Source organism: Podarcis gaigeae, assembly GCF_964106915.1.
Source record: "Podarcis gaigeae genome assembly, chromosome: 5".
Taxonomy (NCBI): Eukaryota; Metazoa; Chordata; class Lepidosauria; order Squamata; family Lacertidae; genus Podarcis; species Podarcis gaigeae.
The window spans coordinates 12,714,762-12,740,900 of record NC_139681.1 but is presented as its reverse complement, the minus strand read 5'-3'; the positions used below and the strand labels follow the sequence as shown (position 1 = coordinate 12,740,900).

The 26,139-nt window shown below is 47.5% G+C and overlaps 1 protein-coding gene across 3 annotated transcripts in view; it reads right to left on the bottom strand.

The window, feature by feature from the left end:
• Positions 1-26,139, bottom strand: part of ERICH6B (glutamate rich 6B) — a 33,410-nt gene that overhangs the window by 3,347 nt on the left and 3,924 nt on the right. For 2 of the 3 annotated variants that reach the window (XM_083738395.1, XM_083738396.1), the window contains 12 exons: positions 23,275-23,688; positions 21,279-21,351; positions 20,057-20,127; positions 17,944-18,009; positions 16,836-16,892; positions 15,243-15,274; positions 12,415-12,528; positions 10,250-10,407; positions 6,788-6,855; positions 5,447-5,568; positions 4,812-4,900; positions 3,131-3,283 (listed from right to left, as the gene is read on the bottom strand). In XM_083738395.1, coding sequence (XP_083594521.1) covers positions 3,131-3,283; positions 4,812-4,900; positions 5,447-5,568; positions 6,788-6,855; positions 10,250-10,407; positions 12,415-12,528; positions 15,243-15,274; positions 16,836-16,892; positions 17,944-18,009; positions 20,057-20,127; positions 21,279-21,351; positions 23,275-23,659 — 1,388 coding nt within the window. In that variant the 5' untranslated portion in view covers positions 23,660-23,688. The remainder of the gene's footprint in view (positions 1-3,130; positions 3,284-4,811; positions 4,901-5,446; positions 5,569-6,787; positions 6,856-10,249; positions 10,408-12,414; positions 12,529-15,242; positions 15,275-16,835; positions 16,893-17,943; positions 18,010-20,056; positions 20,128-21,278; positions 21,352-23,274; positions 23,689-26,139) is intronic. The other variant, XM_083738397.1, reaches the window with a different exon arrangement.

Below are 26,139 nucleotides of genomic sequence, written 5' to 3'. Positions count from 1 at the left end.
GAGTTTGTAACCTGAAGCGTATGTAACCCGAGGTACCACTGTAATAAATATTTAAACCCCACCCATCTGACTGGGTTGCCCCAGCTACTCTGGGAAGAAGAAGAGTTTGGATTTGATATCCCGCCTTTCACTCCCTTTCAGGAGTCTCAAAGCGGCTAACATTCTCCTTTCCCTTCCTCTCCCACAACAAAACTCTGTGAGGTGAGTGGGGCTGAGAGACTTCAGAGAAGTGTGACTGGCCCAAGGTCACCCAGCAGCTGCATGTGGAGGAGCAGGGAAGCGAACCCGGTTCCCCAGATTACGAGTCCACCGCTCTTAACCACTACACCACACTGGCTCTCAAATATAAAAACACAACAAAACATTAAATACTAAAAACGTCCCTAAACATGGCTGCCTTCAGATGTCTTCTAAAAGTTGTATAGTTATTTATCTCCTTGACACCTGACAGGAGGGCGTTCCACAGGGAGGGTGCCACCACCGAGAAGGCCCTCTGCCTGGTTCCCTGTAACTTCACTTCTCACAGGGAGGGAACTACCAGAAGGCCCTCGGCACTGGACCTTTGTGTCTGGGCTGAACGACGGGAGTGGAGACACTCCTTCATGATGGAAGGAATACCGCTCCCCTCTCCTCGCCCTGTGCTTTGGGGATTCTCTGCGCGCACAGACCCAAGCCAATTTTGGGCAGGGGAAGGGGGGGGGGAGAAATCCCATTGCACGAATGAAAGTCATTTTGCATGGCTTCTGCTAATGGGGCTGCATAGGTGAAACCCACTTAACATTTTAAAAATGTCTGCATGCAGACATTTATCCTCTGTTTTCTACGTACAAATCCCGGGGAGGCTGTACAACTCCTAAACTAAGCTGCCTGCAAGCAGTTTGGTGATGGATTAAGATGAACAAACTGAAGATTAATCCTGAAAAGGAAGGTACTGCGATAAAGGAACAGGGTCCAGGGCAGGAAAGTGCTACCGGTTCTGGACAGAGCTGCATCCCACCTGAAGGACCACATTGGCAGTTTGGAAGCTTTTCTGGACTAGGTAAAGGTAAAGGTAAAGGTACCCCTGCCCGTACGGGCCAGTCTTGACAGACTCTGGGGTTGTGCGCCCATCTCACTTAAGAGGCCAGGGGCCAGCGCTGTCCGGAGACACTTCCGGGTCACGTGGCCAGCGTGACAAAGCTGCATCTGGCGAGCCAGTGCAGCACACGGAAACGCCGTTTGCCTTCCCGCTGGTAAGCGGTCCCTATTTATCTACTTGCACCCAGGGGTGCTTTCGAACTGCTAGGTTGGCAGGCGCTAGGACTGAGCAACGGGAGCGCACCCCGCCACGGGGATTCGAACCGCTGACCTTTCAATCGGCAAGTCCTAGGTGCTGAGGCTTTTACCCACAGCGCCACCCGCGCCCCCGCTGCCTATTCAAGCAAAGGGATCAACAGTAGCCAGGAACACCTTTTCCCAGCTTAGGCCATTACAGTTAAATAAGTTATCCTACAAAAACCTAGACCGGGGTTTCCCAAACTTGGGCCACCAGCTGTTTTTTGGGACTACAAGTCCCATTATTCCTAGCTTGCAGGACCAGTGGCAGCGGCGTAGCGTGGGTTATCAGCACCCGGGGCAAGGCAAGTAATTTGCGCCCCCTAACCTGGGGCAAGGCAAGTACAGTAATTTACTCTCCCAAGCAGCAGCAGCAGCAGCAGCGGCGAGGCTTCTCTTTCCCCCGCACTCTCCTGGAGCTGCCTCTTTTCTTTTTTCCCTTTCTCCAAGGCTTTTCGCTTTCTCTCCTTAATTGATTCCCCCTCCACACCGCGGCGTTTCCTGGCTGCTCCCCCCCCTTCCCCTCTCTCTCTTCCTCGCTCTGCTTGCCTTGCCCTGCCCTGCCTGAGGGCGCCCTGAGGAGACTCCGCTCTCCTTTTTGACCTGGCGAGGTGGAAAAAAGGGGAAAAGTCTCTTCCCGCCCCATCGCCAGACTCCCTGCTCGGCGCGGCCAGTGGAGAGAGAGCTGCAATTACCATAAAGCTCCTCTCCCTCCACTTCGCCAAGCTGTCAAAGCCCGGCAGCAGCGGCAACGGCAGCAGCAGGTGCAGCCAGACCCCCGCCAGCCAGCCAGCCCGCCCGCCCGCCCGCCCGGCTTCCTCTCCTTTTTTTGCCCGCGGCAAAAGCCTTCGCTCTCCCCCTTCCGCGACCTCCTCGCCAAGCCGAGCGAGCGCGGGCTCCCTAACCCGTGGATTTTAGTAGGGGCAGAGAGCTGCTAGTGCGAGTTGCGCCCGGTGCGGCCGGCACCCCTGGCACCCCCCACGCTACGCCACTGACCAGTGGTCAGGGATGGTGGGAATTGTAGTCCAAACACACCGTATTTTTTGCTCTATTAGACTCACTTTTTCCCTCCTAAAAAGTAAGGGGAAATGTGTGCGTGTCTTATAGAGCGAATGCAGGCTGCGCAGCTATCCCAGAAGCCAGAACAGCAATGTAAATAACTCATTACTGTTAACACTAAGGGACAGAGATAAAAATCAACGAAAAGGTTGACTATAGAGTGGACACATCTTAAATTCAGGGCAGGCCTAACATGTCTCATGGGCTATCAATATATGTTTGCTTAGTCACTGCGCAGCGATCCCTCTTGCTGTTCCTGCTTCTGAGATTCAGAATATTTTTTTCTTGTTTCCTCCTCCAAAAACTAGGTGCGTCTTGTGGTCTGGTGCGTCTTATAGAGCGAAAAATATGGTAATTTTGGGAAGCCCTGGTCTAGACCAAGGGTCAGCAAATTTTTCAGCAGGGGGCCGGTCCACTGTTCCTCAGACCTTGTGGGGGGCCGGACTAAATTTTTTTGGGGGGGAGAATGAATGAATTCCTATGCCCCACAAATAACCCAGAGATACATCTTAAATAAAAGCACACATTCTGCTCATGTAAAAACACCAGGCAGGCCCCACAAATAACCCAGAGATGCATTTTAAATAAAGGGACACATTCTACTCATGTAAAAACACGCTGATTCCTGGACCGTCTGCAGGGCAGATTTAGAAGGCGATTGGGCCGGATCCAGCCCCCAGGCCTTAGTTGGCCTACCTGTGGCCTAGACTTTCCCCGATTTCATAGAAAAATGTCTGAATGCTTCCTTTCCACTTACCAGATCTTCCCATTACGGTGGTAGCATACTGCAAAGCCCTGGTTTGCAAAGCAGGCCTGCATTTCATATGATTGGTTGTCCTGCAGAACGATGTATGTGAACTGAAATTCTTTTACATAGCTAATGAGGATAGCAACATTACCTGATGGGTAACTGATTAATAGCTAAGGAAAAAAGAGTATTTTCACATCGGCGGTTCCTTTTTAATTTTGCAAACATTTTTTGCTTTGTTAATATTCTTCACTCAAAGCTTGTTACGTATAAATTACCTACGGACTTACTAATAAACACATTTTCCACCCCCAGAGTCTCAGAGGATTGGATCCTTTCGGTGCGATCCCTTGAGTCAAGATGTCAAAATGTTTTTGGTTTACTAAGAGACCTTTGTTCCTTCCCGAAAGGATTCTCTCTCTTTTTTAAAACGTTAAAGATTTTCATTAGATTTTCATAACCTTAAGCAGATAATTTCAATTTGTTATACATTTCTCTTATAAATTTGACTTCCCACCTTCTTTTCCATGCTGTTTTTATACCCATCCCTTTTATATACTGTAAAATATCACAATTTTCACCAAATGCATATTCCACTATTACAGGGATCAGCAAACATTTTCAGTAGGGGGCCGGTCCACTGTTCCTCATACCTTGGAGGGGGGACTATATTTTGGGTGGGGGGGATGGCCCCACAAAGATCCCAACAGATGCATTTTAAATAAAAATAAAAGGGACACAGCACGCCAGGCAGGCCCCACAAAGATCCCACAGATGCATTTTAAATCGAAGGAGACAGCTTACCTGTGCCTTGTAAGCAGCAGGGGCTATCGATGGCAGCGGCGGAGGGACGAGCGGCGCAAAAGGGCTGGCTCCAGAGAGGGGGCTGCTTAAAATGGGGCTCAGCCAGTTCACCCCAGCACCCTTCCTCCTCTAGGCAGGGCGGGGAGAAGCCAGGAGGAGGGAGGGAGGAGGCGCTACCACGGTGTGTGTGAGGGACAGGGGGGAATGGATTGGCGCAGAAAAAAAATGGCGCAGCCCGAACGAACAGAATCCCCACACCGATCCACGCGGCAATTCCCGGACCGTCCACGGGCCGGATCCAGAAGGCAACTGGGCCGGATCTGGCCCCCGGGCCTTAGTTTGCCAACCCCTGCTCTATTGCATCACAAATTTCATCTAATATATGTATTCCTCTATTTATATATTATCATTTCTTCCTGTTGCTCAAATTTCAAACCCTGCCTGCAGTTTCATTTGATTGCTAAATATATTTTTTTCAAATAATCCGGAAAGGCTACCCTCTATGATATGCCTGAGACAGTTTCTCGTTCATTATGATCTCTGTGAGGATGGACACACAGAAAATTATGCAGATGAATCTTCAGGACGTTGTAGACACCCACACACCTGTAACAGGTGGGAGCCGTGAATCCAGTTTCACATTTTAATGGACTGTGATTGCTCACTTCCTGTCTTGGGTCAGTCGTAAACTCTCAGCCTAAGATACCTCACATGGGTGTTGGGAATATGCAGAAGGAGCCATAGTGTCTTATAGCCTACTGGATGCCTTTTTTGTACTGTAAACAGCCGCACATCTCCCCATCCCCCCCCCTTACTGGCAACTTTGTACAGCTCCAAAGGCGTCAACCATTCTTAATCTGGCTTCATGATTGTTATTGTCGGATATTAAACTTGGCCAGTTCCATCTGGGAAAAATAGATAGAATATCTTCCCATCAGAATAATATCTTTTCACAGGCTTGGTAGAATGGCAAATCTAAGGGGAAAGTGGGAGAAAAGGGAGAAGATAAGAGCATGGTTATTTATCAATTCTGGAAACTCATTGGTAGCCAGTGGAAATAATTCTGGAAATTCTTTTGTATGCTCTCTGCATCAGCTGTAGTTCCTGAACAGTCTTCAAGGGCAGCCCTGTGGACAATGTATTGCAGTAATCTAGCCTGGAGGCCACCGGATCATAGACAAGTTGAAATTCAACGCTGTACAAACAAACACGTGTGTAAGTTGCCTGCTTGTGTTATCTAACGAGGAGAGCCAAAGGTAAGCAGTTGTAGAGAAGAAAAGTGTAGCTGGCTGGACTAGGGTGCTCAGAAGACGGGGTGCTGCTGCTGGATGTGTGTTGTGAATGGATGGATGAAGGGAGGGAGATATGGATGTGGGGATGAAAGAAGGAGAGAGAGGTGTGGGCCTGGGATTCGGACTCGGAGGCTGAACCAGCCCCGGAGCTAATTGAGCTTGACAAAGGGACTTGGAAGAGGTGCCCCTGTACACAAGAGAGCCCCAATAAATTAGGATAACTACATACCTTTAACTGTTCAGCTTTGAACTCCAAATCTAAAATCAGTATTTCCTTGGGCTCTGGAGCTTTCTTACGGACTTTTTTGGGTTTGGGTGGATAATCTGATAATTTGAATCTGAGTTTCATACCTGAAACAGTTTTAGAAGGAGAGTGTTCAAACAATTTGGAATTTCAGTATATAACGCTTACTGTATGTATGTATGTATGTATGTGTCTGTCTGTCTGTCTGTCTGTCTGTCTGTCTGTCTATATCTAAGGTGAGGGGGAAAGTATTTGATCCTCTGCTAAATTTGCCTGTTTGCCTTCTGACAAAGAAATGATCAGTCCATAATTTTAATGGTAGGTTTATTGTAGCTGTGAGAGGCAGAATAACAACAGGAAAACCATCTCCCTCTTGTAGCCCAGTCCAGCCTTGTACAGGTCTACAATCTTGTCCCTGACATCCTTGGACAGCTCTTTGGTCTTGGTCATGGTGGCCACTTTGGAATCTGCTGGATTGATTACTTCTGTCGACAGGTGTCTTTTGTACAGGTACTGTAACAAGCTGGGATTGCAGGTAAGACCTCTCCCTTACAGCAGGTGCCTCTAATCTCAGCTCTCCTTACAAACAGTGAAGATACCAGGTAGCCTGACATCTGCCTGGTTGACAGGGGGTCAAATACTTATTTCACTCATTATAATGCACATCAATCTCTGACTTTTGTCTCCTGGGTTTCTGGGGGTTTTCCTGTTGTTATTCTGTCTCTCACAGCTACAATAAACCTACCATTAAAACTACGGACTGGTCATTTCTTTGTCAGAGGGCAAACGGGCAAATTTAGCAAGGGATCAAATACTTTCCCCCCTCACTGTATCTACCTACCTGCAGCCCACACTGTTCCCACTTACACCTTCCCCGGTGGGTCTGCTTTGTCCCACTTCTTTAAGGTTTCAGTTTGGGAGTTAATTTCAGTAGGGAGAATGTAGCAGGACTTGTTTCATGGATTTTGGGAGAAACTCTTTGGTAGAAGAGAAGAAGAAGAAGAGTTTGGATTTGATATCCCACCTTTCACTCCCTTTAAGGAGTCTCAAAGCGGCTAACATTCTCCTTTCCCTTCCTCCCCCACAACAAACACACTGTGAGGTGAGTGAGGCTGAGAGACATCAGAGAAGTGTGACTGGCCCAAGGTCACCCAGCAGCTGCATGTGGAGGAGCAGGGAATCGAACCCGGTTCACCAGATTACGAGTCCACCACTCTTAACCACTACACCACACTGGCTCTCAGGAGCTGGAGGGAATGGCAGAAGGGCAGGGGTGGGGAGACTAGACTCCCCGGATTCTGCAACCAATGAGAGGCTTGTACTCACATGGCCCAAACTTTATATATTGCTCAAAGACGTCCCTGTACTGATCAATGCCCCCTTTGTCTTCAATCCTAGGAGAGAGAGATGCAGAAAGTAAAAACCCGTAAGATTGCAAAGAATGCCAGGCACAGAGCCAAGGTTTTACACGCTACGTCCACGTGAACATTGTGCAGTGGATAGGCAAGGAAAACAGCCAGGAGAAGGTACGGATTGAAATAAAATTAACGTGTGGGGGAAAAACAAAGCAAACTTGAGTTCACGAGCTGGAACCTGATTTGCTTTTCCTTTTCTCAACTAGAAGGAAAGTGCAGATCCCTAAATTCAGGCACTGGAGCAGGAGAGCTTGATACTGGGGTTTTATTGGTGCTGACCTTTAAAGCCCTAAATGGCCTCGGTCCAGTATACCTGAAGGAGCGTTTCCACCCCCATTGTTCTGCCCAGACAGTTCTGTCCAGCGCCAAGGGCCTTCTGGTGGTTCCCTCGCTGCGAGAAATGAGGTTACAAGGAACCAGGCAGAGGGCCTTCTCGGTAGTGGCACCTGCCCTGTGGAACGCCCTCCCATCAGATGTCAAGGAAATACAGTGGTACCTCAGGTTACATACGCTTCGGGTTACATACGCTTCAGGTTACAGACTCTGCTAACCCAAAAATATTGCTTCAGGTTAAGAACTTTGCTTCAGGATGAGAACAGAAATTGTGCTCCGGCGGCCCGGCGGCAGCGGGAAGCCCCATTAGCTAAAGTGGTGCTTCAGGTTAAGAACAGTTTTGGGTTAAGAACGGACCTCCGGAACGTTAAGTACTTAACCTGAGGTACCACTCTACCAGACTTTTAGAAGACATCTGTAGGCAGCCCTGTTTAGGGAAGCTTTTAATGTTTAATAGACTATTGTATTTTAATATTCTGTTGGAAGCTGCCCAGAGTGGACGGGGAAACCCAGCCAGATGGGCAGGGTATAAATTATTATTATTATTATTATTATTATTATCATCATCATCATCATCATCATCATCATCATCCTCCTCCTCCTCCATGCAGCGTGTTTGAGGGGTGGCAAACTGCATTGCTTGTGGACAGTTGCTGCTGCATGCTGATTATTTTTAGGCTGTCAGCCTTCAGGACCCAGGGCTGTCAATGCACGCAGTGACATCAACAGAGGTATAGTGTCTAGCTCAAGGAAAGTGATAATACCACTCTGTTCTGCCTTGTTCAGACCACACGTGGAGAACTGTGTCCAATTCTGGGCACTGCAGTTTAGGAAGGATGTTGACAAGCTGGAACGTGTGCAGAGGACGGCAACCAAGGTGATCAAGGGTATAGAAGCCAAGCCTTAGGACGGGGTCAGCAAACTTACTGCGCCTCGGGCCGGTGTATCCAGTGCCAATCGCGCACCGGACCGGAGGGCAGGGGAGCACATGCCCACACACTATTTCCGGCGCACTTCTGGGTCGGAGGAGCACCGGAAATAGGTTGTGCGCATGTGCACGGGCCTCCTCTAACCTGGATGTGCACGGGAAATAACGCTTGCACAAATAACACTTGTGCATGCACACAAGCTATTTCCAGTGCTCCTCCGGGATGAGACCCAAGATGGCGACGGCTTAGCAAGCAGCCTTCAGAGCTCCGCAGATAACAGGACTGTAATTAGCGCTGACTGCCACCCAGGGAAGTACTTTTTCCTTTTTTACTTCTCTACTTTTAAACTTACCAACCTACTGAGATTCTAACAGCACCTTCTTGTCTATGCTATGAGAAACATCTTGGGCAAGTTCTGTGAAGTATTCTTGGCAGGCCACCAGCTGCTAGCTATTAACCGCCAACTCCCTTCTATACTTTGTTCCTGAAACTCCTGGCAGTCTCCACACGGAGAAGCTCTTAAATTGAAAAAAAACTGAGCACTTTCTATTTTTTCTCTCTTTTTTGGTTGGGGAAACCTCTCCTTGTTTACTCTCCACGGCAAACGCTATGCCTGCTAGTAAACGCTACAGGGACCCAGAGGATGTAGCTCTCTCACCGGTTCCCAAACAATCTAAAATAGAGGACTTTTTTTAACAGTGCTCCTCTGACCCAGAAGTGGGCAGCCGCGCAAGAGCGGGCGGCGGCAGTGGGCAGTGGGGGTTGCCACAGGCCGGATAAACAAGTCCCTTGGGTCTTATCCGGCCCACGAGCCTTAGTTTGAGGACCCCTGCCTTAGGAGAAGCGCTTGAAGGAAGCGGGTATGTTTAGCCTGGAAAAGAGGAGACTGAGAGGAGATATGATAGCCTTCTTCAGATATCTTAAGGGCTGTCACATGGACGAGGGAACAAGCTCTGGAGGATAGGAATCGAAAGAATGGCTTCAAGTTACAAGAAAGGAGATTCCGACTAAACATCAGGAAAACCTTCCTGACCGTAAGAGCTGTTTGACAGTGGAACGGTCTCCCTTGGGACATTGTGGACTTTCCTTCCTTGGAGGGTTTTAAGCAGAGGTTGGATGGCCATCTGTCATGGATGCTTTAGTTGAGATTCCTTTATTATAGGGGGTTGGACTAGATCAGGCATGGCCAAACTTGGCCCTCCAGCAGTTTTGGGACTACAACTCCCATCATCCCTAGCTAACAAGACCAGTGATCAGGGATGATGGGAACTGTAGTCCCAAAACATATGGAGGGCCATGTTTGGCCATGCCTGGACTAGATGACCCTTGGGGTCCCTTCTAACTCTACAACTCTATGGTTATATGACATTTAGAAAGCAGTTCCATGTGCTGAAAAAGCCAAGATGGAGGGGTAGCACAATAAAAAAAAATGAGGAGAAATCTGTATATTACTAGGGTTGAACGGTTACATAAGCAACTACCTACTTTGGATTTTTCTCCGTAACAAACATGTTCGGAGGGGAACAGATGTCAGGAGACACTATGAGCCCCTTATTTTTGTCTGTCAAGGTTGAAGCATTTATTCCGTACACTGGAAGTGCTCAGAATAACAACTTAAGATGGATTCTTCTTGGGAGTGAATAAAAGTCCTGGATTCTTTTCCTTTTTTTAATGACTATAAATTCTAGATTGGAAAGTTGCTTTCCGGTTGTGAGTCTTATTCCATTGTAGATAGGGGCTGCCATACGTCCGGGTTTTCACAGACAAGTCCAGAAATCGCTCAGCAAAATGGCGCCCGGGTGCATTTTTGCTGAATCAGCAAAATGTCCAGGAAAACCCGGACGTATGACTAGTAGGGCTATTTAAAAAAAGAAACAAACAAAGGAAAGGCCTAAAACGTTTTTTGGGGGGCGGGGAAGAGATGTTCAACAGCTCAACAACTTTGTTTGGATTTTCACTCTTGGGAATACGGCAACCCGAATGGTAGACTGCCAGATCAAACTCCTCTCAAGACCGTTTTCACAGTCCTGTCATATTTAGCAATCAGAAAATAAAGCGGGAAGTCTCTGGGTAGTTTGAGAACTGAAGAAGTCATCTCCAAAATCACTCACTCTTTTATCAGTGTCCTTTTAGTCTTGTTCTCTAGCCAAGAGCCTTCCGATTGGTGTCGGTGAGGAGTGATGTCGATTGTACTTCCTTCGGGGCTGTTTTCTATGAGCTCCTGAACTACACATTGGAAAATGTCCTTGTATGTCCTGCAACACATAAGCTATACAAAACCCAGTAATCTGAAAATCACTTTAATGGAAGCCGCTATCAAGTTTTTCTCATTTACGGGCTATTTTATCCTAGATCCCAAATTTGCTAGTTCTTAGCTTTGTTTGGAGGGACGCAGGTGGCGCTGTGGGTTAAAGCACAGAACCTAGGACTTGCCGATCAGAAGGTCAGTAGTTCAAATCCCTGCGACGGGGTGAGCTCCCGTTGCTCAGTCCCAGCTCCTGCCAACCTAGCAGTTCAAAAGCACGTCAAAGTGCAAGTAGATAAATAGGTACCACTCCGGCGGGAAGGTAAACGGCATTTCCGTGCGCTGCTCTGGTTCGCCAGAAGCGGCTTAGTCATGCTGGCCACATGACCCGGAATCTGTACGCCGGCTCCCTCGGCCAATAAAGCGAGACGGTCAGGGGTCCCTTTACCTAGCTTTGTTTAGTTCTTTTGCGTCACCTCTGGGTTTCCCGTATTTTGCAGGAACAAATTCAAGGACATACCAAAAATTCAGATTCGCGCGATTAAAGTGCTCTGCCGCCTTAGCAGAACAAGTTCTTTAATGGCCTTTTTTGTGGGTAGAGAAGTGATGGGGAGATGCACTGAAAAGTGTGGGATCAACAAATGATTAACAGGGAAATATACAGGCGCCACACAATTAAATCAGGAGGAGTGTTCATTGTTGCAGAACCTCTCTGGAAACAAATGAGAACAAATGCTCAAAAAAGACTGGGCAGAAGAACATTGCTGTTGTCGGGGCCGGCCCACCCCTGAGGCAAGGCCAGGTGGCTGCCTCAGGCGGCAGGATCTGCAGGGACAGCAGATCTCAGTTCAGATCTTTATTCCCCTCCTTGTTCCTGATGTAGAGCTTCACTCCCCGCTTCTTCCATGTTAGGGAGAGAGGACACCATTTTGTGGTTTGCCTCAGGTGCCAAAATGGCCTGCTCTGGTTGTTCAGTTACTGTATTTTTCGCTCCATAAGGTGCACCTGACCATAAGGTGCACCTAGTTTTTAGAGGGGGAAATCAATAAAAAAAATTTATCCCCCCAGCCCCAAAGAGCAGTGCTTTTGCTGGAGGTAGGGGAATTCCCCCACCTCGTAGAAAAGCCCGCAGGAGCCGCACACCCTTTAAGGAGCTTGTGTGCCTCTTGGGGGCTTTTCCTGCCTGCCTCCCCCTGCATTCGCTCCATAAGACGCACACACATACCAGAACAGTTATTATAGAGGCTTTAGCGAGCCTGAGCAAACGCATCCACTACAAGTTTAAAAGGGGGAATGTTACTCTGCTAAATTGTGAACTTGTTAACACAAGTTACAGATAGGTAGCCGTGTAGGTCTGTCATAGTCAAAACAAAAAAATTCCTTCCAGTAGCACCTTAAAGACCAACTAAGTTAGTTCTTGGTATGAGCTTTCGTGTGCATGCACACTTCTTCAGATACACTGAAACAGAAGTCACCAGACCCTTCTATATAGTGAGAAGGTGGGGAGGGGTATTACTCAGAAGGGTGGTGGGAATGGGTGATTGGCAGATAGCTGTGATGAGCCTGTTGACGGCTCTTAACGACTGCAATAGGTCTTACAGGAAAAAGCAAGGGGTGAGAAGGTGAAAAATGGCTTTGTCATGTATAATGAGATAAGAATCCAATGTCTTTGTTCAGATAAGAATCCAATGTCTTTTGTTAACACAAGTTGGAAAGGCTATTATCAGACAATATGTCCTGCATCCCTGATGCTCACAGAACAGAGATCTCTGGGCTCGCTTCTAAAGAAAGGGCAGAGAAACTGCAAATGAAGGGCAGCTGGGTACGGCTCCCCAATGGGGGTCGATCTCAGCCCCACTGGGGTTAGAAGGGAGGGGAGGGCAGGAGGCTGACTGGGTCTCTTCCCACTGAGATCTGCTTCTCCTTCTCCTCCAAAGGAAACCACCAGGGCACATACTTTTTTCTGGGAAGTATTCCACTTTCAGAAGTGAAGTTGTTGTTGTTTGTTTTTAAAATGAGAACAATACTCACACTTTCCATTTTCTCTGGCCTCTCATCCAGGTACTCTGCTGTTGGTAAAGGGTTCAGTGCCATGGTGCAAAACTCACAGCAACCGAGAAGGCAAAGATCGGTTTCAGAATGATCCTGAAAAAGAGGTGGAGGGGTAAGCAAATGGCTTTTAAACTAGCTATACACTTTATACCCTTCCACTGTGGATGAAAGCCATACCTGCCCGGACTATGAAGATGGTAAGGACTGCCGAAATTGGGAAATTTTGGAGCATGGTCCACGAAGAAATAAAGAAAATATTAAGAATATCATATAGTAAAAGGCCAGAGGCATTCCTTTTAGGAATTTTAAATGACGATATTCCAAAAGACAAAACTAATTTTTTCCTATACGCAATGTCTGCAGCAAGAATCCCGGTGGCTAAGTACTGGAAAGGGAATCAGTTGCCCACTAGGGGAGAGTGGCTATGTAAGCTCTCAGAATACTTAGAATTAGCCAAATTGAGAGACATAAGACAAAACCCAAAAAGTGAAGTAAAAAAAGAATGGGAGTGCCTAAATGAATACCTCAAAAGTCAAGGTTCGAGGGCAGAAATCTGGCTGAGTCTGGAAGAACCTTGTGAGGTGAAAGGATATGAAAGAAGGATTTATATCTAGATGTTAGGATAGAGATGATAAAGAAAACAGGAAAACAGGAAGACACAATGAGAGATAAAGGAGGTGCTGTGGGATTGGAGGAAGTCAATGTCTTCTTGTTGTTTTAGTGTTTATAATATTAACTGGTGAGATATGGATATGTTTGTTGTTGTTGCTTTCTTTAGTTTTCGAATGTTGATTTTTGAGTGTTGTGTATTGTTGTTTTTTGATATCTTTCGTGTTGTTGTTGTTGTGTGGAAAATACTAATAAAATTTATTAATATATATATTTTTTTAAAAATCCTAGCTATACACAGGAAAACATGTATATGAGGGGTGCCCAAACTTTTTTCAAAGAGGGCCAGATTTGATGAAGTGAATGTGTGTGAGGAACAACTAAAGTTGTTGAGCCTTTTTTAGGATTGAAATTTGAAATTGTTGAGCTCTTTTTTCTGGATTTTACCAGGAAACTGCCAACTGCCCCCCCCCCCCAGTTGTTGAGCTTGACCTTTTTTTACAATTTTAGCCCAAAGTTGTTGAGGGAAATAAACTGCCACAGGGGCAGGATTATACCGACCCAAGGCTATATTCCTGATGTATATGAATGTGGTTTAGGCTCAGAGTCAAATCACTTTTCCATGAGGAGGCCCCTTCTGTGATTCCAGACCAGGACAAATGAACAGCTCATCCAATACAACGGGATTGACTTTGGCTCCCTGAAAATATTTGCTTTCATTTAAACAAATATTTAGAACTGTGGGGAAACAGTTTTAAAATGAGCGGACAACTGCGGTGGATGGGTGGGAATTCATATCTGCAGGAGAGTAGCTGTGCCAGTTACCGTATTTTTCGCCCCATAGGGCGCACCAGCCCATAGGTAAAGGTAAAGGTAAAGGTAAAGGTACCCCTGCCCATACGGGCCAGTCTTGACAGACTCTGGGGTTGTGCGCCCATCTCACTTAAGAGGCCAGGGGCCAGCGCTGTCCGGAGACACTTCCGGGTCACGTGGCCAGCGTGACATCGCTGCTCTGGCGAGCCAGAGCCGCACACGGAAACGCCGTTTACCTTCCCGCTGGTAAGCGGTCCCTATTTATCTACTTGCACCCGGAGGTGCTTTCGAACTGCTAGGTTGGCAGGCGCTGGGACCGAGCAGCGGGAGCGCACCCCGCCGCAGGGATTCGAACCGCCGACCTTTCAATCGGCAAGTCCTAGGCGCTGAGGCTTTAACCCACAGCGCCACCTGTGTCCCAGCACCAGCCCATAGGTCGCACCTAGTATTTTTGGGAGGAGGGAATAAAGAAAAAAAAATTATTTCCCCCCCCCCCAGGCACGGGGCTGAGGCGGGGGAAGCCCGAGCTTCCCCCGACCCCAGCCCCCAGAACAGGCTGCTATCAGCAAGCCTGGGGAGCCACAGGAAGTCGTGCCGGTCTCCCCAGGCTTGCGGATATCTGCCCAAAGGCTTCGGGATGCAGACATCTCTCTTTGGGATGCAGGCAACTCTGCAAACCAGGTCAGGGAATAGCGGGATGGCGGTGCTCCGCCTCCCCGCTGTCCCCCGAGCTTGTTTGGCTGCCTGATATCTGCACAAACCCCGGGCCCGGCATGCTGTGCAGCACGCCCCAGGCTTCGGGATGCAGGCTGCTATCTGCAAGCCTGGGGAGCCCGACGGGAACTCCCGCGGAGCTCCCAACGCTTGCGGATAGCTTCCTGAAGCCTGGAGAGCGATAGGGGTCCATGCGCACCGACCCCTCTCGCTCTCCAGGCTTCAGTGAAAGCCTGCATTCGCCCCATAGGACGCACACACATTTCCCCTTCATTTTTGGAGGGGGAAAAGTGCGTCCTATAGGGCGAAAAATACGGTAGGTGCGAACTATTGTGCCGAAAGAGGGCTTGTGTAATCCTTGGGTCTTGCGACCCTCTCTCTAAAATATTGCCTCAAGTAGTCAAAATCTACATTTCCAGGGCTTTTTTTTTCCAGGGGGGACTCACAGAAACTCAGTTCTGACACCTCTTAGGTGGGTGCCATTGCCATTCTAAGAGAACGAGCGAGGTGTTCATGGTGAGTTCCGGCACCTCCTTTTTTCTAGAAAAATAGCATTATACATTCCCCACAGGTAGATCGTTATACGTGACCATAGATGTCAATTGTACAAAACAAACCCCTACAAAAAGATGAACTACAATACTTTGGGTCCCAACGATACGTGATCTCACCTCAATAACTGACTCGTGATCTTCAGAACTCTCTTTGAAGTTTCCAAGCAAACGCATCGGAAATATTTTAGAAGGGGGTAAATATACAAAGATGGAAAACAAAGTTAATCCTTGGCAAAAAGCTTTTGCTAGATTTGCTTCTTTGATAAAAATGCAAGGTGCTTGGTGCAAACCAAGCCTAACGATAGGCAGAGGAGCCCTTTTCAGATATATATATCTGAAAAGGAGCCCTTTTCAGATATATATATTATTTCTTTTTGTAGGCGTCAAAGAGTGGTGGTGAAGTACAGTCATACCTTGGAAGTCAAACAGAATCCATTCCGGAAGTCCGTTCAACTTCCACAACATTCGGAAACCAAACTGCGGCTTCTGATAGGCTGCAGGAAGGTCCTGCAGCCAATCAGAAATCGTGGAAGCCCCGTTCGGCTTCCAAAAATAGTTCGCAAACCGGAACAGTCACTTCCCACTTTTGCGGTGTTCAGGAGCCAAAACTTTCCGAGAACTAAGCTGTTTGAAAACCAAGGTACGACTGTATACATATTTCACCAAATGTTCCTCCTCCTTTCCTGAGGGTGAGGGGAGCACCCTGTTGCAACAGATCAATAAAGATCAAGCTTACTAGCTGCTTTGCTTCTCAATATTCTCTGGTGGGCCTCTATTATCTTCTCCTGCCAATGAGGAACCTATGTAAGGACTCTATATGGGCTCTTGGATACCCCATAAGGGAAGAAAGGCAATTTTTGTTTACAACAGCACACAGTATAACTCAGAGCACTAACCAGCCCCAAACATTTAGTCTGTATTATTACTGGTATTTCACAAATCTACCCATGGGAGGAGCACAGAGAAATAGGATTGCGGCAACGTAAGCCGCCTGTTAATTAAGAGAAGAAAAAGTACCAGTTGGCATCTTGATGATTACTATGCCATGTGGGTGCTGCAAAAATGGAAACCAAACTTCAAAGCGTAAACGGCATCCAGCCCATAATAAACCCACCAGCAGGTCCCACCAGCAACATGGCTGTCTACTTCGGCACACAGTAGTTTGCAGAAATCTTTCTCATTCTTGCTACCTGATGTCCATTTTTACAACTTTGAGAACCTTCTCTGTGAAGGTGGTAAGGTAAAGGTAAAGGGGCCCCTGACCATTAGGTCCAGTCATGGCGGACTCTGGGGTTGCGGCGCTCATCTCGCTTTACTGGCCGAGGGAGCCGGCATACAGCTTCCGGGTCATGTGGCCAGCATGACTAAGCCGCTTCTGGCGAAACCAGAGCAGCGCACGGAAACACCATTTACCTTCCTGCCGGAGCGCTATCTATTTATCTACTTGAACTGACGTGCTTTCGAACTGCTAGGTTGGCAGAAGCAGGGACTGAGCAATGGGAGCTCGCCCTGTCGGGGGGATTCGAACCGCCAACCTTCTGATCGGCAAGTCCTAGGCTCTGTGGTTTAACCCACAGCGCCACCCGCGTCCCATATGTGAAGGTGGTAGCTGAATGGAATATGATACCTTACAACCTTATTTCTGTATCAAATAGTTCAACCTGTGGCTGATGAGATGCCTTAAAACCTTATCAGTGTGACAAGGCGTACCTTCACTGACCACTTCAGCGACATCTTTTTTTTCTAATATGCTGCGAACTATTAGCTCTGTGGAACAAACACACAAACAAAGACTTTTGTGGCCTTCTGAAACTGAACCTCAAGCTTCTTAAATGAAAAAAATCCCCATCAACAATTTGCCTCCTGCCTCCCCCGCCCCCCCACAAACTGATATGTTGATTGCAAGCAGGAGCAAGAGTCAACACTCATTGACATCTCTACCTTAACTAACACTTGATATCTTGTAGATGATTGTGTAAAACTGACTCCATTGAAGAGCATTGTGTTTGAGGTGACATGAAGCTCTGCAAACATTCTCTCTTTAGTTGATCTGTGATAGCTTATCCACGCACACAAAACACTGACATCAGTTATCAGGTGGCTAACATGTGAACAAGCTCTAGGAGAATGCATTCAATTGGGTCAAGTTTCCCTGAAAGATCTACCGTATTTTTTGCTCTATAGGACGCACCTTTTCCCCTCCAAAAATTAAGAGGAAATGTGTGTGCGTCCTATAGAACGAATGCAGGCTCCTTGGCTTCAGCGATAGCAACGTGAAGCTTCTGAAACGCAGAGGGAGCGCTCCCTCAGTGCTCCGGAGGCTTCGCGTTGCTTTCGCTGAAGCCTGGAGAGCGAGAGGGGTCAGTGCGCACCAGGCTTCAGGGATAGCCGCCTGAAGCCTTCGGAGCGCAGCGTGAGTTCTCACAGCGCTCTGGAGGCTTCGGGTTCCTTTCGCTGAAGCCGGGAGAGCAAGACTCTCCTGGCTTCAGCAGAGAGGGAGAGCTGCGCAGTGCCCCTTCAGCCAAGTGGGGGGAGAAATGGAAGGGGCTCTGTTTCTCCTGCCGCTTCGCTGAAGGGGCGCTGAGCAGAAAGGGGGAGATTTTTTTTCTTGTTCTCCCCCTCTAAAACAAGGTGCGTCCTATGGTCGGGTGTGCCCTATAGAGCAAAAAATACGGTAACCACATTACCGTTCATTGTTCAATCTTCAATTGCTTCTACAGATCAGTTAAGAAAAGCATCATAAGGAGGTCTAGCCAAGCTACCATGGACACTTGAACCCCAATAACGTTAAGTACATCTTGCTGTTGCTAAAACTCACCCTCACTTTCTCCAACCAAAGGTCTCTCCTTGACAATCCTGCTTGCCTGCTCCACCTTCCTTCTCCCTGTGTGAGAAATACTGGTATATATCGCAACGCTGAGACAAGCAACATAAAAACCCAATACATAATAAAGGCAATAAAATACTGTATTCAACACGGAACGAAGGCAGCTGCCGAATACACTAACCGTACCGCCAGGACTTAAAAAAATTCATATGACGTATCAAAAGCCAAAGCTTTGGCGTTTGCTGGAAGCAGCATAATCGCAGTGGCAGGCAAACCTCCATGGAAGAGAATTCCACTTCCCAGTGGGGAGGAAGAAGAAGAAGAAGAGTTTGGATTTGATATCCCGCTTTATCACTACCCGAAGGAGTCTCAAAGCAGCTAACATTCTCCTTTCCCTTCCTCCCCCACAACAAACACTCTGTGAGGTGAGTGGGGCTGAGAGACTTCACAGAAGTGTGACTGGCCCAAGGTCACCCAGCAGCTGCATGTGGAGGAGCGGAGACGCGAACCCGGTTCCCCAGATTACGAGTCTATCGCTCTTAACCACTATACCACACTGGGCAAGGGACTTTGTCCAACGTTGCCCAGGGGATCCCGGTCACATCAGAGCCCGGCCAGCCAATCCGCTTGCCGGGAGGGGGGGCATGCTGGGACCGTTTAAACCGAGGAGCGAGCCGGAGGGCTTCCTCTTTGGCTCACTTCCTCAATCACCCGCCCTCCCTATTTTGCAGTTTTTAGGCACTGGCCTTGCTATGGACCTCGGTTGGTTGTCTTGGTTGTCCAAGGGGCCTGGTAGGAATTTTCCCCACTTGGCAAATTGGCACTGGCCATTTGGTTATCGCCTACCTCGTAGCAATCGTCACAACTTTGTTAGGGTTGCGGTTAGGCATTGTTGACCTTGTGTGGGGGAGGGGATGTGTGGCCATCACCTGCCCCTCCATGCTTAAGGGTATTCCGTTAAAGGAATCCAGGGGTGTTGATCATGTCTGAAGCCCGGTTGGGGGCTAGGGCCTTGACCCGACCCCGATGGGAACACCAGGGGGAGCTTGAGTTGGTTCGCATCGACAGGGCTGCCCCTAGCAGTGGTTTACTCTTACCGGACTTCCTGCGCAGTGGGCAGGAGTCAGATATAGTCGGGTCCAATCAATGCCTAAGCCAATACCGCTCACATTCTGTAATTCAATAAAGTTGTGGCCAAATTTGCCCAATAACATAAACCTAATATCCGTGTCCTTGTGTGAGTTATTTCCCAACGAGGGGGTGGCTGCGGGATCTCGACACGCAACTTAAAGGCTGCTATAAAGGTAAAGGGACCCCTGACCATTAGGTCCAGTCGTGGCCGACTCTGGGGTTGCGGCGCTCATCTCGCTTTACTGGCCGAGGGAGCCGGTGTACATCTTCTGGGTCATGTGGCCAGCATGACTGAGCTGCTTCTGGTGAACCAGAGCAGCACACGGAAACGCCGTTTACCTTCCCACCGGAGCAGTACCTATTTATCTACTTGAACTTTGATGTGCTTTCGAACAGCTAGGTTGGCAGGAGCAGGGACTGAGCAACGGGAGCTCACCCCGTCACGGGGATTCGAACCACCGACCTTCTGATCAGCAAGTCCTAGGCTCTGTGGTTTAACCCACAGCGCCACCCGTGTCCCTATAAAGGCTGCTATAGAAGATGCTTTTTGAGGGGGGTGGAACAACCAAGAGGGCAACGTCTGTTGATCTTAACACCCAAGAGGGTCTGTAGGGAAAGAGGCAACCTGGGGCAAGTAAGAAATACATACCTACACAGAAGAGCAGAGCATTCCAAAGCAATACAAAATTAGTGAAAACTGAATTTTAGACTTTGAAAGTGTGCAAATTCATCTTCCCTCTCCTCATTAAGGGTTAGACATGATCTCTTAATTTTGTAGTAGTTTAAAGGAATCTAGCTAATAAAAGAAATAGCATTTGAGAGATAAAACCACAGCATTTTAAATGCAATCAAATTTTGCCAAGTCAGCCCAAAGCTGGTTTTCAACATGTACATATGCTTGTGTCATTGTTTAGAACACACTCTCCGAAAAACAAAACTGTTTAAGGCCAGCACAGTATTCTTATTATCATACTTTTTTCTTCTGAACTCATGTCTGAGTAACTCCATTCTGTCTGAGTTTCCACATCTGTAACACCACATCTTCTGCAATGGGAAAAGAAAGGTTCAGTAAGAGACTTCCTATTTTAACAAAAATACCCCATATATACGTTGGTGTTGTGTTGAGGGCAGGGGAAAAGAATTCTGAGCTACGTAATCCAAAGTTCTGTGCCACACACACACACACACACACACACAGTTTACGGTTGTAAATTTATATTGTAAACTGCTTTGAGGTGTGGTTGTCGTTTTTTTTACAGTCAAGCAGTATATAAATTTCATAAATAAAATAAAGCAGCATGGCAATGCTGAGTTTAGTTAACATCTGCAGTAGAGAAGGAGACCATTGTTTCTATTTGGACAGAAGGGAATTTTTCTCAATTCCCTGACAAATTGTAATTCTGCTGTTTCACACTGGAGTTTCCCTTTTAAATTCCTTTGCCCCAAAGTAGCTACTAGAAGATTAGCTGCAGAGTCCCCTGGTAGACTGAAATGCTATCCTACGGATTTATGAATATTGCTATTTCTGATGTCAGACTTGTTTTCATTGGTCGCTTTTCATAGATACTGACCGGTTTGTCCTGTGCAGAATGTGGAACATGCAATTACACTGGAAGATGAACAGGTGATTATCAAAGAACATTATCAGGCCCTGCAATAGCGTTGCCAGAGTGTATTTATGGTTTTCCTTGGAACTAGTTTTTGCCTCTTCCCTCCCCTCAACAAGGGATCATTTGTTAATTAGGAGTGATGCACAGATGTCAATTTTCAGATGGAAGAGGGCCTGTTCTGGTGGCTTTTTGGATTCAGTATCAGAAACAAGTCAGCACGGTTCTGAGCTAAACCATATCTTAAACTACTGATTCACCGTATTTTTCGCTCTATAAGACGCACCAGACCACAAGACGCACCTAGTTTTTGGAGGAGGAAAACAAGAAAAAAAATATTCTGAATCTCAGAAGCCAGAACAGCAAGAGGGATCGCTGCACAGTGAAAGCAGCAACCTCTCTTGCTGTTCTGGCTTCTGGGATAGCTGCGCAGCCTGCATTCGCTCCATAAGACGCACACACATTTCCCCTTACTTTTTAGGAGGGAAAAAGTGAGTCTTATAGAGAAAAAAATACGGTAATAGGCTGGCTGGCTGGACACAGCACCATTATTGGTGTTAATGAAATGTAGAGCAGAATGTTACTAACATTGTTGGCAACTCTGCTTTCATTGATGTTTGAGACTCAAGAACTGAAGATGATGGAGATCTCGTCTGGGAATCTGAAGGAAGAGAGAAAGGGACTTCTTTTAAAATCAACGGAATAAAACAGGGGTAAAAGTTGTCTCCGTTTCATTAGCTCAGAATAAAGGCTTCTTTCCTCTCCTGGGGAGAGTGCTACTGTCAGGACTGCCTCTAGGTCCCAGCTCACAGAGGACCAACGCCCCGTTGATGTAATGTACAAAAGTCTTTATTGAAGTTTAGTTTCCATTTCAAACCCCAGAGCGCGCAGCCCTACGTCTTGACTCTAGATCGGCGAAGTCCCCTCTGAGTCACTATCCCTTCCGCACCAGTTCAAGATCCTAGCCCGGCTCCACCTCCTGCGCTGTTCCTTCCTCCTCTGGGTCCTTCTGCCCCCTGGGGTTTCCTCCTTCCTGGACTCTTCTGATGCTGACCCCCCTGAGTCTTGCCCTTCCTTCCGGCGGGCTTTAGGACCTGGCTCCCTATCCGGGCTCCCTGCTGTGCCGCTCGCCTGTACATTTGAACTTGGCGCGCGCGCCCAGCCGGTAACCTTCCTCCTGACCGTTTCCCCGCTCTCCGATGTGGGCGTGGTCAAACCTGACTCATCTCCTCTCGCTGGTGGTGAGAACACTGGTCCCGATTCCTGGGACTCCCCCTCCCTACTGCGCTCTGGTGGGGAAGCTGGTCCTGATTTCCAACTGCTGCTCAGGGAGTCCCCGCTGGCCCCTTCCTCCTGGGGTTTTCCCCCTGGAGCCCCCCTTGCCCTGGCCATCGGCGCTCCCTTCTGTGAATCTTCCGATTCGCTGGAGAGGCTCGTGGAATGACTCTGGCCACTGTCACTGCCTCCACCCCACTCGGATTCCTCCTCCTCACTCTCCATTTGCTCCCCCTCCTGTGTCTCTGCTCCTGAACCCCTGACAGCTATGAAGGGAGATTCCCAAAGCACTGAGCATAGAACTAGCAACCCACCTTGTACTGTAGGTCACCAGCAACAGCCATTGATATGTTGGGCAATTGGGAACCAACACAAGGGATTTGGGCAGCTGGTTGGAACAACCCGCCTGTCACTCACATGACATCGTAACGCCATCGCGTTATTTTCAGGTGCGGCGAACCTGCTCACATGCCAAATTTTACCTGCATGGCTGACCCATGGGGCCAAAAATGTTTCCCATCCCTGGGCTAGTGGGACTGGTCATCTTGACTACAGATTTGACTCAGCAAAACATCTACCCAGGATATTATAAATAATAATAAAGCAATAAATAATAGAGACACAAGCAGCTTCAAATCCACATTAAACTCCCAGGTGAATGAACCCAGTGCCCTTGCCCCGATCTTATTCAGCTCCTGGTTCCCCAGCTGCTTTTGAGACTTTTTAAAAATAAATAATAAAATAAAATAAAATACTAGATTAAATTGTAGACTTCCCATATCTCATGTAGTTGAGCAAATCTCTATTTTGTTGGCTGACAGTAATGTATTTATTACTGCAGTGGTTGCAACATTTGCCTTGGCTGCAAGTACCGTATTTTTTGCTCTATAGGATGCACCAGACCACAAGACGCAACTAGTTTTCGGAGGAGGAAAACAAGGAAAAAATATTCTGAATCTCAGAAGCCAGAACAGCAAGAGGGATCGCTGTGCAGTGAAAGCAGCAATCCCTCTTGCTGTTCTGGCTTCTGAGATAGCTGCGCAGCCTGCATTCACTCCATAAGACGCACACACATTTCCCCTTACTTTTTAGGAGGGAAAAAGTGAGTCTGATAGAGCAAAAAATACGGTAAGTTGAGAGCTAGGCACCAAGACAAATTTCATAGGGAGGAGTGTGAGATGTGGAGTGCTAAACTTATGCAGGTGTGATTTTTGCATTTTTGTATGTTCGCTTTGCTGCTGCTGTTGTTCAATTTTAAATCAATTATTTGTATTTTATGCATTGTGACCAGAAAGTCTCAAATACTCACCAGGGAATAATATACAGGTACCTTTTTTTGAGGATCGTTCAGTGTTTTCTGAGACATCTTCACATGCGTCCTCTACATGGATAACAACAGAAGCTGCCTTTGGTTCTTTTTCCTCGGACAGACTTTGCTCCTTGCTTCGACTTGTAGTAGCTTCGCTCTTATTGAGAAAGAGATTGCTCTGTGTAATGAACGCTTCTATTGACTCTCTAGCAAGGGCAGATTTAGAAGCAGAATTCTTTTCTTGCAGTTTCTTAACGTTTTCTTCAGTGAGAAGCAAGCTGGAAGAGTTGGGATCCGCTGGCTGGGATGTAGAAAGTGAAGAGGTTCTTTTTGATTCCAAATGGTCTTTACTACCAGGCCCAGGCAGCTTCTGTCCACTTGACATATTGTCAACACAAAAAAGGAGACTGGGCTCTGAAAGCAATAAAGGAAGAAAAGGGACAATGAAATAATAAATATTAATATTATTTACCCGTCCTTCACCCTGAGTACCTGGGGCCGGTTACAACTACAGTGATACCTCAGGTTAAGTACTTAATTCGTTCTGGAGGTCCGTTCTTAACCTGAACTGTTCTTAACCTGAAGCACCACTTTAGCTAATGGGGCCTCCCGCTGCCGCCACACGATTTCTGTTCTCATCCTGAAGCAAAATTCTTAACCCAAGGTACTATTTCTGGGTTAGCGGAGTCTGTAACCTGAAGCGTATGTAACCTGAGGTACCAGGGTATTAAAACACAATGTTTAAACATTTTAAGCCACTTAAGGTAAAGGTAAAGGGACCCCTGACCATTAGGTCCAGTCGTGACCGACTCTGGGGTTGCGGCGCTCATCTCGCTTTATTGGCCAAGGGAGCCGGCGTACAGCTTCCGGGTTATGTGGCCAGCATGACTAAGCTGCTTCTGGAGAACCAGAGCAGCACATGGAAACGCCGTTTACCTTCCCGCCAGAGCGGTACCTATTTATCTACTTGCACTTTGACATGCTTTCGAACTGCTAGCTTGGCAGGAGCAGGGACCAAGCAACGGGAGCCCACCCCGTCGCGAGGATTCGAACTGCCGACCTTCTGATCGGCAAGTCCTAGGCTCTGTGGTTTAACCCACAGCGCCACCCGCGTACGAGCACAAAAAACAGGTAGGTCCTAAAATAGGGCTATCAGACACCCCCGGTTCCCAGGGACACACCCCAGATTTGCAAATTTGTCCCAGGACAAATTCCGTCCCCGGAATGTCCCCAGATTTGTAAATCTGTCCTTGGGAAACGTGGCAGTGGCAGCCTCAGCAGCCCAAAGCCAGCCTGTTAGCGCAATTGGCTCTGGCTGGCTTCACAGCTGACTGCTGTGGCGCCCGCCATTTTTCCTGCGCCACGGCAGCGAGCATCTCCTAAAGCCAGCCAGAGCCAACTGCACTACCAGGCTGGCTGGATAGTGTTCTCGAAGCTACCAGCATGAGTTTGACCAAACTGCAGGAGGCAGTGGAAGACAGAAGTGCCTGGCGTGCTCTGGTCCAGGGGATCACGAAGAGTCCTGAGCAACTGCTGCCGGCCCGTGACACCTGAGCCTCCCCTGATCTGTCAAAACAAAGGGGGAAGGGGGCAGGAGATCAGGGAAGGTTTGGGAGTCATGGGCACGTGGCGCACCGTTGCCTAGTTTTTTGAAAACTGCGCATTTATGTCTCACAGGGTGCAAAAGAAGGGCTTTGCACCTCCCCCCCCAATAATTTTTATTAAGTTTCCATTTGCCAGATTAAACATAACATACCAATTAGTCCAAATTATATCAATACACCTCATAAAGTCCAAATGTATTCCAGATTAATTTTTTTTTGTGGGGGGTACCCATGCTTCTCGATCGTCAGGAATCCAAATATCCAAATTCGTGCTGCTTTTCTATTTGCAATGATGTTTCCAGTCCCATCTTCTCATCTTTGTCATTCCTCATTTTTCTTTTCAGTCACCTCACAAGTGGATTGAAAGGAACAGTCTTATTTTGTCTCTGTGTGGGCTTTGTAATGCTCTCTCGTATATCTCTCACAAAAATCCAACAATCTAAGTTTTCACTCGAGCAGACGCGCCATCTTGTCCTTCTGATGAAATACGATCTAAATGTCCGCTCCTTTACTTTCCAGACCCGCTGCCTCATGGCTTTCACCTTTTTACAATATGCATGTGTGCTTGGGCCCAGGGTCTTTTGCCTCACCATCCCCACTACTGACTCCCTGTTGCTACTCAGCTTCAAAAAAAAAAAGTGTCCTCGGATTCATTGAAAAAAATCTGGTAACCATATCCTAAAAATATATATCTCACGTCAGGGCTGGCCCACCCATGAAGCAGACTGAAGCAGCTACCTTGGGCAGTGGAATCTCAGACCCTCCAAGTCTCCCTTTTTTCCAGGGATAGTCCTGGATTTACAGAAGCCATGCCAGTTTCTGATCTGATGCCAGAATGCCCTCCTTTTCCTTAGGATGTCCTTATTTTAATGGGAGAAATGTTGGAGGGTATGGTAGGACATTCCTATTAGCTGGGCTAATGGTTTGTTTCTCTCTTTTTATATATATATAATATTTTTATTTGATTTTCCAAAAAAGAGAGAAAAAAATTAATATATACAGTGGTACCTCGGGTTAAGTACTTAATTCGTTCTGGAGGTCTGTTCTTAACCTGAAACTGTTCTTAACCTGAAGCACCACTTTAGCTAATGGGGCCTCCTGCTGTCGCCGCGCCGCCGGAACCCGATTTCTGTTCTTATCTTGAAGCAAAGTTCTTAACCTGAAGCATAATTTCTGGCCTAGTGGAGTGTGTAACCTGAAGCGTATGTAACCTGAGGTTACCGCTGTATTAAAAAAAACACATATCAAAAGAGCACAAAAT